The sequence below is a fragment of the Sinohyriopsis cumingii genome, chromosome 14 (genome assembly GCF_028554795.1).
Source record: "Sinohyriopsis cumingii isolate HCF-2022 chromosome 14, ASM2855479v2, whole genome shotgun sequence".
NCBI classification, from domain to species: Eukaryota; Metazoa; Mollusca; class Bivalvia; order Unionida; family Unionidae; genus Sinohyriopsis; species Sinohyriopsis cumingii.
Genome location: NC_142974.1, coordinates 104,168,730 through 104,181,521, shown reverse-complemented (window position 1 = coordinate 104,181,521; position 12,792 = coordinate 104,168,730). Strand labels below are relative to the sequence as shown.

At 34.9% G+C, this 12,792-nt stretch overlaps 1 protein-coding gene across 1 annotated transcript in view; it reads left to right on the top strand.

Moving 5' to 3' along the window:
- Nucleotides 1-12,792, top strand: part of LOC149784535 (RNA-binding protein 24-like) — a 41,939-nt gene that overhangs the window by 9,788 nt on the left and 19,359 nt on the right. The window contains exon 3 of the mRNA XM_089932622.1: nucleotides 7,570-7,627. Coding sequence (XP_089788748.1) covers nucleotides 7,570-7,627 — 58 coding nt within the window. The remainder of the gene's footprint in view (nucleotides 1-7,569; nucleotides 7,628-12,792) is intronic.

Here is a 12,792-nt window from a genome sequence, read left to right as displayed (position 1 = left end):
AGTGCTACCAACAGTTCGGTATGACTATATTATATAGTTAGAGGCTTTTTCAACTTTATTTCGAGTTTAAGTGCAACACATAGTTCGATATAATTTTATTGGAAGTTGAATTCGATTCATGTGCCACAAATAGGTCGAGATAACTGGGTTATAGTTCGTGTCTTTTTGACATGAGTTCGAGTTAAATGCTGCAAATAGTTAAAGAAAACGGAATCAGCTGACATGTGCTACATGTACACGGTCTTTAATACAACGTCATTTCTGGACAATTGTTTCTTTTCAAGTCAAAAGAATCGGACTTTCCGCGTCGTCTGTGGTATGCTACGTTAAGTTTACTGTGGATCGAAATGTCAGTCATAAACTCGTACTACCCAGTTAAGGATAAAAAAAAGGATCGAAATACTCGTTTCGATATGCCGAGTTTCCCTAATACATTTTGACAAAGTTGACCGGCTCATGTGTCAGTATTGAATGAAATAACATTCAAAAGCTAAAATACAAAATATAACGTTAAAAATTGTCGAAATGTCGGAGAACAAAGTAAGAATAAAGACAGATATTGTTCTTGAATAATCTAGCATATTCTACCAATCTAATCGAAACGTCCCAGGTTGCTTCATTCGGTAATTCTTTCTTTCTTTTTGAAGAGACAGTAGGCGACACGTTTATTTTCAGCATGCGATGGAAATTGCATAGACTTAGAATAGAATACCTTCCCTGACAGCTTCTATAACACCACAGCCACCACAAGGTGATACGTGACGTGCAGAAAGGCTTTTCTTGGATTGAACCTTGATTTTGAATCAGCCAAAATAAACCGATAGAACAGAAACTGTTGCGCTTAAGACAGCAGAGCCAGCCCTAACACAATAAATGTATCAATCTTTCGTCACAAATTCATTGCTGAACTAACGAGGCTGATACCTGAATCAAACATTCTGTGCTGGTAATGTCTCAAGCCAAACTTCATACAGTTCAGGTGTTTTTTAAAACCAATCACTTTTATTTAGGCATTATGGAATTACACGCTACATGCAGGATTGACTGACCTCCAAAACTGAAGAGCGAGACAGCATGCAAAAGCTCCACACCTACTAAATTGAAGCTATGACGAACGTGCTCCAAGTGAGCATGTCCAATTTTGCGTTTCGCAAAATCACATGATAACACATTTACACGACGATTTGTATTAGTTCAAAATACTATCAAGACGTTATTTTGACTTTAATAATATTAGTCATCACAACAAAATACGTAAAGGCGTCAAGTGTTTGGAACTATTTTGTTAGACTGTTAACATACATATGCTAACTTAGTGGCTGCGTTGCATACTGAAGGGTTTTTCGCAAACCGCCACGCTCCTTTTTCACCCGTGGCTGCCTGTATAGACAACATTATTTTATCAACAACATAAATGATACAATCTCTTACGTATTAAGGGCTGTGCTATTTTTTATCCATCACTTAATGGTTGCGTTTGGAAGAGAAACATTGATTGGTTAGTTCAAAACCACGTGAATGATCATGTTTAGTCAACTTTCCGATAACATTTTACTCGAGCTCGCAATGATTGGTTAAACAGATTTATGCATATTCGAGAAATCCTAATGCGGATAGCCACGGGTGAAAACGAAGTCTTGTGGACTGTTTGATGGTTCCTTGCGACGGTGGCAATCGCGTTCCGATTGCAAAGAGGTTTTTAACGAAGGTTTTGTGTTGTTCGTGTAAAAATAATATTTATATCACTAATTTAAAACATTTGTTTATATTTTAATATACCCGCAACAGAGTTGCCTTTAAGGTAACGCTGATACACATTTCATTTGTTAAGGATTTATTAGACCTTCGATTGTGAACGAGTATCTTCCGTATTTTATATCTCACGTCTTATCTGATCACCGCAAGTGTTTTATTTCTAATAAAGACCCAAGAGTAGATGATACTATGCAATAAAATAATGTTTATATCCAGGCAACATAAAACCCTACAAATCCATTAAATCAACAGGAGCTCTCTTTATTATAGAGAAAACCCTCAGATGCTGAATAAGAGATCAATTCTCTTTCCACATGTACAATGCGACTGAAATAAAACGGTACGAGGGTTGAACATAGCAAGTAGTTGAGATTTGTTATCCATTCATTTCTATCATATGCCGTTTTAGAAATAATGCTATTTTAAAACAAACAATTCAAATTATGACGGGACAAGTTAAAACTTTAATCGGGATATTCTCATAATTGAACAATGAAAGTACTTTATGGGGCGAGGATTGTGATTAATACTAATTACATAGTGACATTACTGTACACGTAATAGTTTATTTCATTAAAATGTCAACAAATAATTCATGCTAATAAATGAAAGACAACAATAACATAGGTATAATACAATAGCCATCATCTCAAAAGTAACTAAAACACTACTATTTTATCAATAGTATATCCAACTGAATGGCGAAAGTGAAAGTAGGATATTGGATTTAACTATTAATAGCCCCCATTTCTTGATGCAATTGCAAAGTATTTTGTAGCAATTTAATACAATTATTAGCCTACACCGTCGATAATGTTTAATGTTTCCGAGCATTGTTGGAACTGTTCTCTATTAACATTGATTTCATTTGATATGTATTGATATGACTTGTCTCTGAAGGTCACACGTGACTGGTTCATTTCCTGCATTAACATAACATTTGAAAGTTTAACATCTTTCAATTTAGAAATACTAAAGACCCGTATCTCACAGCATACAACATCCTTGATGTATACTTCTGTGCTGAGAAAATAATATTAGCTGCGCAGTCTTAAAACTGCATGCGTTTGTAACTTATATCAGCCATTCTGCAACCAAGGAATTAACCGCTACTTTCGTTGTTGGGACTTATAAACGAAGCTGGTAAAAACAAAACTAACTGTACATCAGTAGAACATTTTCTCGGTCTCATTTCAGTTACTGATAGAACCAACTTCCTGGATATAATTTTATTTAATTTTACATTTCATTATCAACCAATCATGGCCTTCCAAGCCTGTATTTCCGCTGCATTCGGTTCATCCATTTCTGGACTGGTTCTGTTCTTTTCATATAATTAGTGGCGCGAGTGCTGTCAGTGCAATATCTCCTATGTGAAGGTGCATTCGGTACCTATGTAGCGTAAAATTAGACTCCACCAGAACACGACGCCTATGAATTAATCCCCCCCCCCCCCGTGTGATCCGTATTAATGACCTTTTCTTAAATATGTGTCCCTGCTATTTAACGGTTGGTTTCAGGTATAATGTTTGTAATATGCAACAGCATTTTTGAGCGATCATGTGTTGTACGGTGGGCGTCCTTCAGAAAATGTCTACAAGTGTGACGGGAATCTTTTGTGACAAACAGTCTCTTTTAAACGCGGTTGATGTTGTTCGTCACGATCCTAAGAGTAAGTTAAATCAAGTGGATAAAATGTCAAACAGCAAGTGCTTTCACGGGAGATAATTGAATTACGATTGGCATTAAACTTCGTCGCCTTGTCCTTTGTAAAACTAATTAGAAAGTTGATAAGAAAATTAAAATAAGAAATTAATTTCCCTTTTCATCAACAATTATAAATTGGTTTACTCACATTTTTGTGATAAGTGTTACTTTAAACAGAGGTCGTTTAACAATAGAATAAATAATAAATAAACGCTTGACGAATTTAACATATGTGGACATTGAACTACGTTGAATAAGACAGCATTGTATGCCAGAAATGTTCAGAAAATTATGATAACTATCACCCTTTTCTAAGAATCCTGTTTACTTCTCTTCTCAAACAGACGTTGTCATTAAGTATTATTTTAAAAGATGGTAACATTTTAGTATGCAACTAAAAATAGAAACATGAAAAAATAATTGTACAATAAGAAATATATGTTCGTGTAAGGGACCATGTGAAATACAATTGCTTTGAAAGCTGATGTGCCCCCACAATCGAGCCAGGATCAACGTAAATACAAGAATGTATAGACCAAGATTTTTAAAGGGGGTGGGTAAATTCTAGAATGGAACAGAAAAGTAAATAACAATTTCACTGATATGCAATGATGATCTTTTCATTTTTTTCTTAAAACGATCTTATAGAAGGTGCAGAGACGTTGAATACAATACAATAGCTGTCCCCTTCCCGACACTCCGATAGCACTGTCAGAAGTCTACCTTTTTGGACCGATGTTACAAACCTTCTATTCCTTCATTCACTTTCCTTCTAATCTTTTTCCCGCTCACATAAGTAACTGACATTGCTCGCTGTCCAGTTCTACTCTTCATACATTTCATAAGCGTATTTTGAACATTAAACATAGATGACCTTTTGCGTTAAAAATATAATATTTAGCTTTATCAAATGAATGCATACTAGGAAACTTCTTCTCAACGAAAGAACGTCTGTAGTTTTGCCAAAGTGTGTTAGGAAAATATTTTTTCTTCTGTTATATATTCATATTTAAACAAACGCTTTTATCCATAAAATAATGGAGCTGCATCGTGAACGGACTGGTTAATAATGATATATAATATATTAAATCTATCACATGTAGTTAATTCAGCCCCCTCAGAGAATGAGTACAAACTAATTTGTGTTTCTCTCCAGCTTACACCTGTCATAAAGAGGTATATATATTTTACATAAGTATGATTCAACATCGGGACATTGATGTTTATACCGAGAAAACGCTAATTCACCTGGGGGTCAAATCTGAATGATTAAAATGATTTATGGCACCGGATTGGCATTTGCGCCATGACTAGACTTGCGCCTTGTCTTCCCTTGGCCTTAAGCGCTTAATCGGATTGGATTTTTTTATATCACATTTGCATCATAAAGAGGGATTTCAACATAATAATAACGTATTTAAACTTGTCAAGAATGTGATGAACGTGTATTTAATAGCGAATTCGAAATCGTAGGTATCGTCTTTAAATCAGACTTTACCTAGGTTTGAGTTAGAACCTGTACAAAAAATAAAAGTCTGGTACATTGAAGAAAATCGACAAGGGAAGCGTGGCAATACATGGGCGACAAAAAGTGGCATAGCTACAACAATGGAAAGTCCAGTTATTATGCGATCAAATTGGCGTAATTTGAAAAGACTTCAAAAACAACCTTGTGAAAAAAGGGTAATTACGACCTCGTAAAATAACTAATCGACACAGAGGCCATAAAACCAAGGTTTTTGTGGTAACAGCTTTGGAGCAGAGCGAACTCCAGTATTTTTATTGCCAATATTGAATTAGTTACGTGGTGATGCCTCGTCCAAAAGGCTGGAGTGGGGTGAAACATATGCCATTCTCGATTTTATTTCCTACCGTTACGAAGATCAATACCTTTAACCAGTCCATTGCAATGTTGACGCCCCAAGACTGTGCCTCAGATGTTATTGAGGATTACATCATGTTTTAAGACAAAAACTTTTTATTAAGAAATTGGAAACCCAACCATCTGTTTCTGATGGCAGCATTCTTGTATAAGTAGCTCCAAAGCTGCCAATTGGGTCGACTAAGTTTGTCCAATCTTTAACTTGGCTTGCATAACAAAATGAATGTACATGAGACCTGATGCCGATGGGCTCAATACTTAAAGATATTTCTTTTTTGGTTGCTTCAAAGATACGTTGTATTTGCAAAATGCAATTGGAATCGGATTTATTCTTTATGAGTATATTCTGTCGTAAAGCGTCTTCCTTTATATCTCCCTTTATGTTTCCCTTTATGTCTCCCTTTATGTCTTTTTCTAACATGTTACAGAACAGTTTAGTTGAAGCAATTTTTGAAACAATAATAATGATTTAACAAAGTAGCCATTGTGGAAATCAATTGAATAAATCTCGCCATAGTCACTATGTATTACTCACACGCGCGTGTTAACTCTTTCGTGATAATATCATCGGTGCAATATCAACTAAGAGTACATATATCCTTTGGAAAATAATTAGTTATTACAAAATAAAATATGACAACGAACCAAAATTCTGTAAATATGGAACTTAATCATGCTGATTGTTTCATTTACAGATTGTGAAAATAAAACAAACAAAATCTGAGTTTTCATATGATATCCCACATTGGGGTCTTAGATCACTGGCTTTTCGTGCAGCATTAGGTCATATTGGTGTGTTAGATCTCCAAATTTTGTGTTCATTATTAAATCACATTGGGGCGTTAAAATTCTAATTTTTGTGTGCGGTATTAAGTCACATTGGGGTGTTGAAATTCTAATTTTTGTGTGCGGTATTAAGTCACATTGGTGTGTTGAAATTCTAATTTTTGTGTGCAGTATTAGGTCATATTGGTGTGTTGGATCTCCAAATTTTGTGTTCATTATTAAATCACATTGGGGCGTTAAAATTCTAATTTTTGTGTGCGGTATTAAGTCACATTGGGGTGTTGAAATTCTAATTTTTGTGTGCGGTATTAAGTCACATTGGTGTGTTGAAATTCTAATTTTTGTGTGCGGTATTAAGTCACATTGGGGTATTGAAATTCTAATTTTTGTGTGCGGTATTAAGTCACATTGGGGTGTTGAAATTCTATTTTTTGTGTGCGGTATTAAGTCACACTGGGGTGTTGAAATTCTAATTTTTGTGTGCGGTATTAAGTCACACTGGGGTGTTGAAATTCTAATTTTTGTGTGCGGTATTAAGTCACATTGGGGTGTTGAAATTCTAATTTTTGTGTGCGGTATTAAGTCACACTGGGGTGTTGAAATTCTAATTTTTGTGTGCGGTATTAAGTCACACTGGAGTGTTGGATCTCTAATTGAACATAAAACTTAGATTATTCAAATAATATTGCTGCTCAGTGCATTGCGCTAATCTATGGACAAACTTATGTGAATGCATGAAAAGAAAATTAAGTATTGACTATAATAATAGTCTTCGTCTTCTATTATGCCTTACAAGAAATTCGTCTTATATTATGCCTTACAAGAAATTCGTCTTATATTATGCCTTACAAGAAATTCGTCTTATATTATGCCTTACAAGAAATTCGTCTTATATTATGTCTTACAAGAAGGAACAGTACTTATATCGTGTCTGTAAACTATAGTGTATACAACTTTGAAGAAATACTGGGAAACCATGTGTTCTCACTTGTGACAAGAATATTTAATAGTAAGAACTGTATCTTGAAATTTCTGTGGAACTATGTCATTTGTTTAAATTCTCATATTATAGATAGAACGAATTACTCTTAAATGGCTTACATAATTACATTCTTAACAATGTTGGATACAGTCCATTGCTGTAAATGAGTTTGTATATTTGTACACAAGACATCTGTTATGTTCAAAATACATTTGGTTTATATTTATGTTAATTTAGTAGTATGGATTATGCAGTCTGAAATAAAGAATTATTTTCTTCCTATCTTATCGTATTGTTGCGTGTCACGTTGGGGTGTTAGGCCTCTACTTTTTGTGTGCAATATGAAATCCCACTTTGGTGTTGGATATATAAGTTGTGTGCGCAATAATATTTACTTTAATTTGTAAAGAACTGTACAGGCGGTTGTTTTATTGAAGCCATTTATGTTTCATTTCAGCTATACCCTTCGCTCTTAAAACAGGAATCCCTGGACTTATACCTAGCCAGCTTACAGGGTGAGTACTTGTTTCACCTCAATTTGACCCCGTCACCTTACCAATGACCAATCAAAACCCTCCATATAGGCAATGTTTTATATGACCAATCAGATTTGGGTTGGTTTCTCTTCAGTAATATCTCCATGTTCTACAATTAAACAGTAGCGCATGGATATTAGGGTTTTACCTCGCTATTTTGTTTTAGCCATTGCATTACGCGTTTATTCTATGTGATTTCAAAATAATTTCTCATTTTGACGGACAGTTTGACAGTTAGAAACCTTTAGAAGCAAACAAATTCTTCATTTTTTATCGGAATTGAGACGCACAATAACAAACACAAAAACCCAGATTAATTATGTGCTTCTTTGCACAGACGACATCACTAAGGAGGGTTTTTATAGGTTGTTCGCCAAGATAGTGAAGTAGCTCGTTCTAACGTGACGTCATCTAACCCCCTGAGTAATCCTGCAAAAATATATCTTTATTTCAGCATTGAATCAATATATAACTAATATATTTCCAAATGTCCTTGTCTGCACGGTTCGTGCTCATTTTTCTTTACACAATAGGTTACTCTATTAAAACATGTTTTGTTCTTTTTTATATAAAAACAGTTTTTATGTGATTTAGAATCATATTGGTTTCCAACCAATAGCTACCCAAGTGACGGATTTAAAATTAGTTTAAAACAACGCGTGTCATGTTAATTAAAGTTTCAGAAAGGGATCAACGACACTGTGCTTAACCATCATTTCGTGGTGAGTTGTACTTCTCACAATAATGGAAACTTTCGTGTGGTCATTCATTGATCTTTGGATCTGCGATGATTGGAAGCCATTTATAAAATTTAAACTTATCGTGTAGAATTACTTTTAGTAGAGAATTTTAATCACGTAAATATATACAAAAGAGATTCTTCAAATTGATGTTGGGATTACTCCTTTTAAGTTGTTAAAACATTATCGTGAAAATCAAGAACATGCAAGATATATCGTAACGTCTCCCGCAGTTCATTCATTTTACGGTTAAACTGACAAAGGTACGAATGAATCAGACCAAACACAATGCATATTTTTGTCACCACATTCGGCCATTCAGCAGAGGATATATTTCAGAAATTTTCTAACCCACTTCAGCTAAATGAACTCTTCACAGTTTTGTCTGGATAGAACGGACTATTGTTGTTAGTTATTAATGATGTCCAATACCGACACTGTTTGAAAGGTGGAAAATGCAATCAATACATGGTAGGAAGTTAGCTGTCTCCTTCGTAGCAGACGATTCAAGTCACTTGGCACATTTCAATCTTTATTACCATATGTGTGCACGAATTAAAGAAATCGTTGGGAGTGACAGATTGACTTTTTTTTAGCTCGGATGCCAAATTGTTCTTAATTCGGTAGTTACAAGATATAAAGTTCATACTTTTAAATTTCTAAAACTTTCTACGTCATCATTTTCTCAGTCTCACCGAGAAATAATATATGACGTCAATACATGAATACAGTAAGCCAGTAAGGCATAGAAATTTATTTATATACATATATAACAGTCTTTGTTTCAAATCTTATGTACATTCCAATAAATATATCTGAAAAACACAAATTTTACCTAATGATGTGTGTTTCTTTTACTAAATTGCATTTACCCCACAAATACGCTGATGCATCACACAGATGGTTAAAAAGAGCCATATCTTTGTAAGGCATCTGCAACGATAAACATCATAAACTTGAAAAACTGAAGAATAACAGACATGTGATAGAAGAAACGATAAGTGATGGGCTAAAATGTTGATCATGTTCCAACTCAAGATGGATGCCAAGGTGAAGGAATACGTTTAAAAGAGTCTTTGTTCTTATATTGTACATCTTTAATTCTTTATTCATTGATGATAAAACACGATTTAGTGATTATTATATATGGCAACTATGTGAAGAAAATTTTCAAATAATTGATTTCAGCTGAACAAAATAGCTTTGTGTCATCTTATTGGCATGGAATGATGTCGGAAATCTTTAATCTCAATTTATGTTTTGTTAAAAGTAAGTTAATTCTGTCAGAGTGAAAGTAATTTAAAGACACCGGAAGGCTAATTTTATAAAGTAACGTATACTGGCCCAGTGTCAGATTATATTCTACCGTACCTTTGGCAGCTAAATTTTGAAAAGTTAAGCACAATACAAAATGTGTTTTTGCTCCATCGTATTTCAGATAACTCCGGGTGAATTATGTACATAACTCTTGCTCAAAATAAAGGTTATCATTAAAGACCATGATTGAGCACAGAAGCTTTCAGCCTATTCACTCATATCGTTATTAAAATAGGTTGTTATCCGTCTGTGTCTAGGCATGTGTTCGGCCCTTGGCTTCTGAGCTCGAAACAAACATTGACATAGTTGTTTTGACGTGTATATGGCATGTATTACATCCGTAGGGGGGATGGTATGGCGTCGATTACCAACCCCAACACCATCCAGTACTGTCATATATTACTGTTGATTCTTCTTGTTTCATGTCTTGTGGCCAGTGGCACATATTGGTTGCTGCACCTTGCAATTCTGCCGTCGACCTGAACATCTCCAGGAGCGACTGTGACAGCCGAGAGACTCAATCCAAGTCTCGCTAAATTCTCGTCGCGTCTGGTCACGTGATACTGACAGGCAACAAGGCGTCTACTAGTATGGAGAAATCAGACCAATTTTATGGTGAAGTTAGTAGATCAACATAGCTCTTGTTTGTTGTGACGTGAGGTTTTTCTTTGTTTTATTTTTCATTTCCAGTGTCCATTCGCTGCTTGTCCCAGTGTGAAAAGATATATTGATATTATACACTTCCCAGTTTGATATGTTTGAATTGGCAGATTGTTGTGGTTTTTCGTATTTACCTAGCGAATTTGTTTTTGCCATTGCATTACGTATTTATTTTGTGTGATTTCAAAAGCGTGGTTTGATTGAACTTTGGCACTGAATTATTTTATATTCTTTCTGTATAAACTTTATTACTAAGCACACAGAAATACTAACATATATATATTCCAGTGTTCCAGTTCCCCATCGAAAATAAAGCTCATGGTCAATTTCATATTCAACCCTCGCATCCCTTATCAAGGAATATTTATACATGCAATTGGATGAAAGATAGCAATGTATTTCATGTCTTAGCACAAGGGACAAATGCAGGCGATTGAACTGGTGGATGAACGGCCAAAACTTTTCGATATTCACCTCATTCGGAACCTCTTGAGTGTTTCTGAAATTCTCTGTCAACACAAATGTATGGTCTGCAGTGAGAAAAGTCACGTAACTTGCTTTTTGATTACATCACATTTCTGCTAAGCTGTAGTTTCGTTTGCTCGTTTGTGACGCTTGATCAGAACACAAGTTGTGTCGTTTGAGAGAGTATATAACCAGATTTCAAAATCTATGTACACTCCGAAATGCAAAAAGCGACATCCCGAGATCATTATTGAAGATCAATATAATTCAAATGCCTGTTGCTACTGAAATCTATTGAATTATTTTTCTCTACAAATTTCCGAGAGAAAAAAAATCTTTAATTTTTAAAATCCATTACTATTTGGAAAGACAATATTTTAACCAGGTAAACCTACAGCGTAAGTCTGGCAAACTTTGCTATTTCTTTCAAGTGGGCGTTTAAAGAAAAAAATGAATACTGTAGAAAAAAAGATCTTGCAAGTCGTGGAACGTAGTCGCTTTTTGCATGTTTTATATCAATTACTAAATAATGAATTGCCAAGATTTAAAACAAATAAGAGTTTGTTTATTCAAAGGTTAAACATGGATTGTCTATGAAAATTTTTACAACCGACATGTTAGTGTTGATAGAGAATTTCAGGGCGTTATCGCTCATTATGTCCACAACAAACAAAAGATGTGTTGTTCTACGTTAAGACTCTTAAAATCACTAATTCGATTTCTGACGGCCTTTCAAAAACAGCGATTTAAAATTTTAAATCGTTTATTTGCTTTAATTAAATTGATTTGCGTAAAACAATATATTTTTATTTTTTTTTAAAAATGTATGTAAAGTTCTTTAGTTATTGTTATCTGTAGACCAAACTGTTCGCAGCGATTTACACAAAAGCATTCGACAAGTTGAATACAAACAAAACACCAATCATACTTGCGGTGGATCGCTAAATTTGGCTTACATCAGTGCGTTATTATGTAATATTTCTTTTGTGACATCACTCGAGTCAAAGAACAGTTAACATTTTCGAGAAAATATATCCGTCTGGTTGGAGACAAAATATTTACCATACAAGAGAGTCTGATTTATGTTTTAAAGAAAAAAAAGCATTATCATAGGTTGATTAAAGAAAATCACATTCTGAATTTTTAAAAATATACGAGAGAAAGCACGAATATAGAGTTTTACTTATTTTTTTCACGAATAGTTTCATGCCCCTGTATGTGAAATAGAAGTTTTATCATGCATTAATTCCAAGGAAACCGTGCCAATGACTCCAAGCCGCCAGGGGGCCTTCTTAATGAACCGCACGCAGCTTGAATTGGGTGGGGTCGGGAGAAGTGAACCAGAAAATCAGGAACTTCATTGTTTTATGCTGGCAAGTTTACATTAGGCGTTTATAAGTAATCAGACGATCTACACGCCATCATAAGTAAACGGTCTATTATACTATCTTCTGATGAGAAAAGTGTTTCAGGTTTTAACGGATGAGAAAGAACTGGACACACAGACACACACACACACACACACACACACACACACACACACGTTCTACTTATTTGCACAACATTATTACTAGATATTGGTTTTATATTTCATTGTCAGCTGATATAACGCACCCGCCCCGCTCCATTTCTGGAAAAGGACAGATCCTTTGGCAAGATTTTGGCTCGTCTACATTTCGTTTGAATTTGGTTTTCTTTTCAGACATTTCCATGGGCGTTCTAAATGTAGGGGCAGCTGGTCTTGAATAAGGGGGCGACCTGTTAAACAGGGCCAGATAGCTCGGGTTCTGACAAAACATGCAAGCATTCAAGAATCTAAAATAAAGCTAGACGGACATATTGGTTCATGTCTGGTCCTCAGTATAATATTTGTGTTACTAACCATCTGGGTCGCGATAATCGATAATCCTTGATCGACCTCTCAATCTTGCCGTCTCATACCTTGCCATACAGTTATCAAGC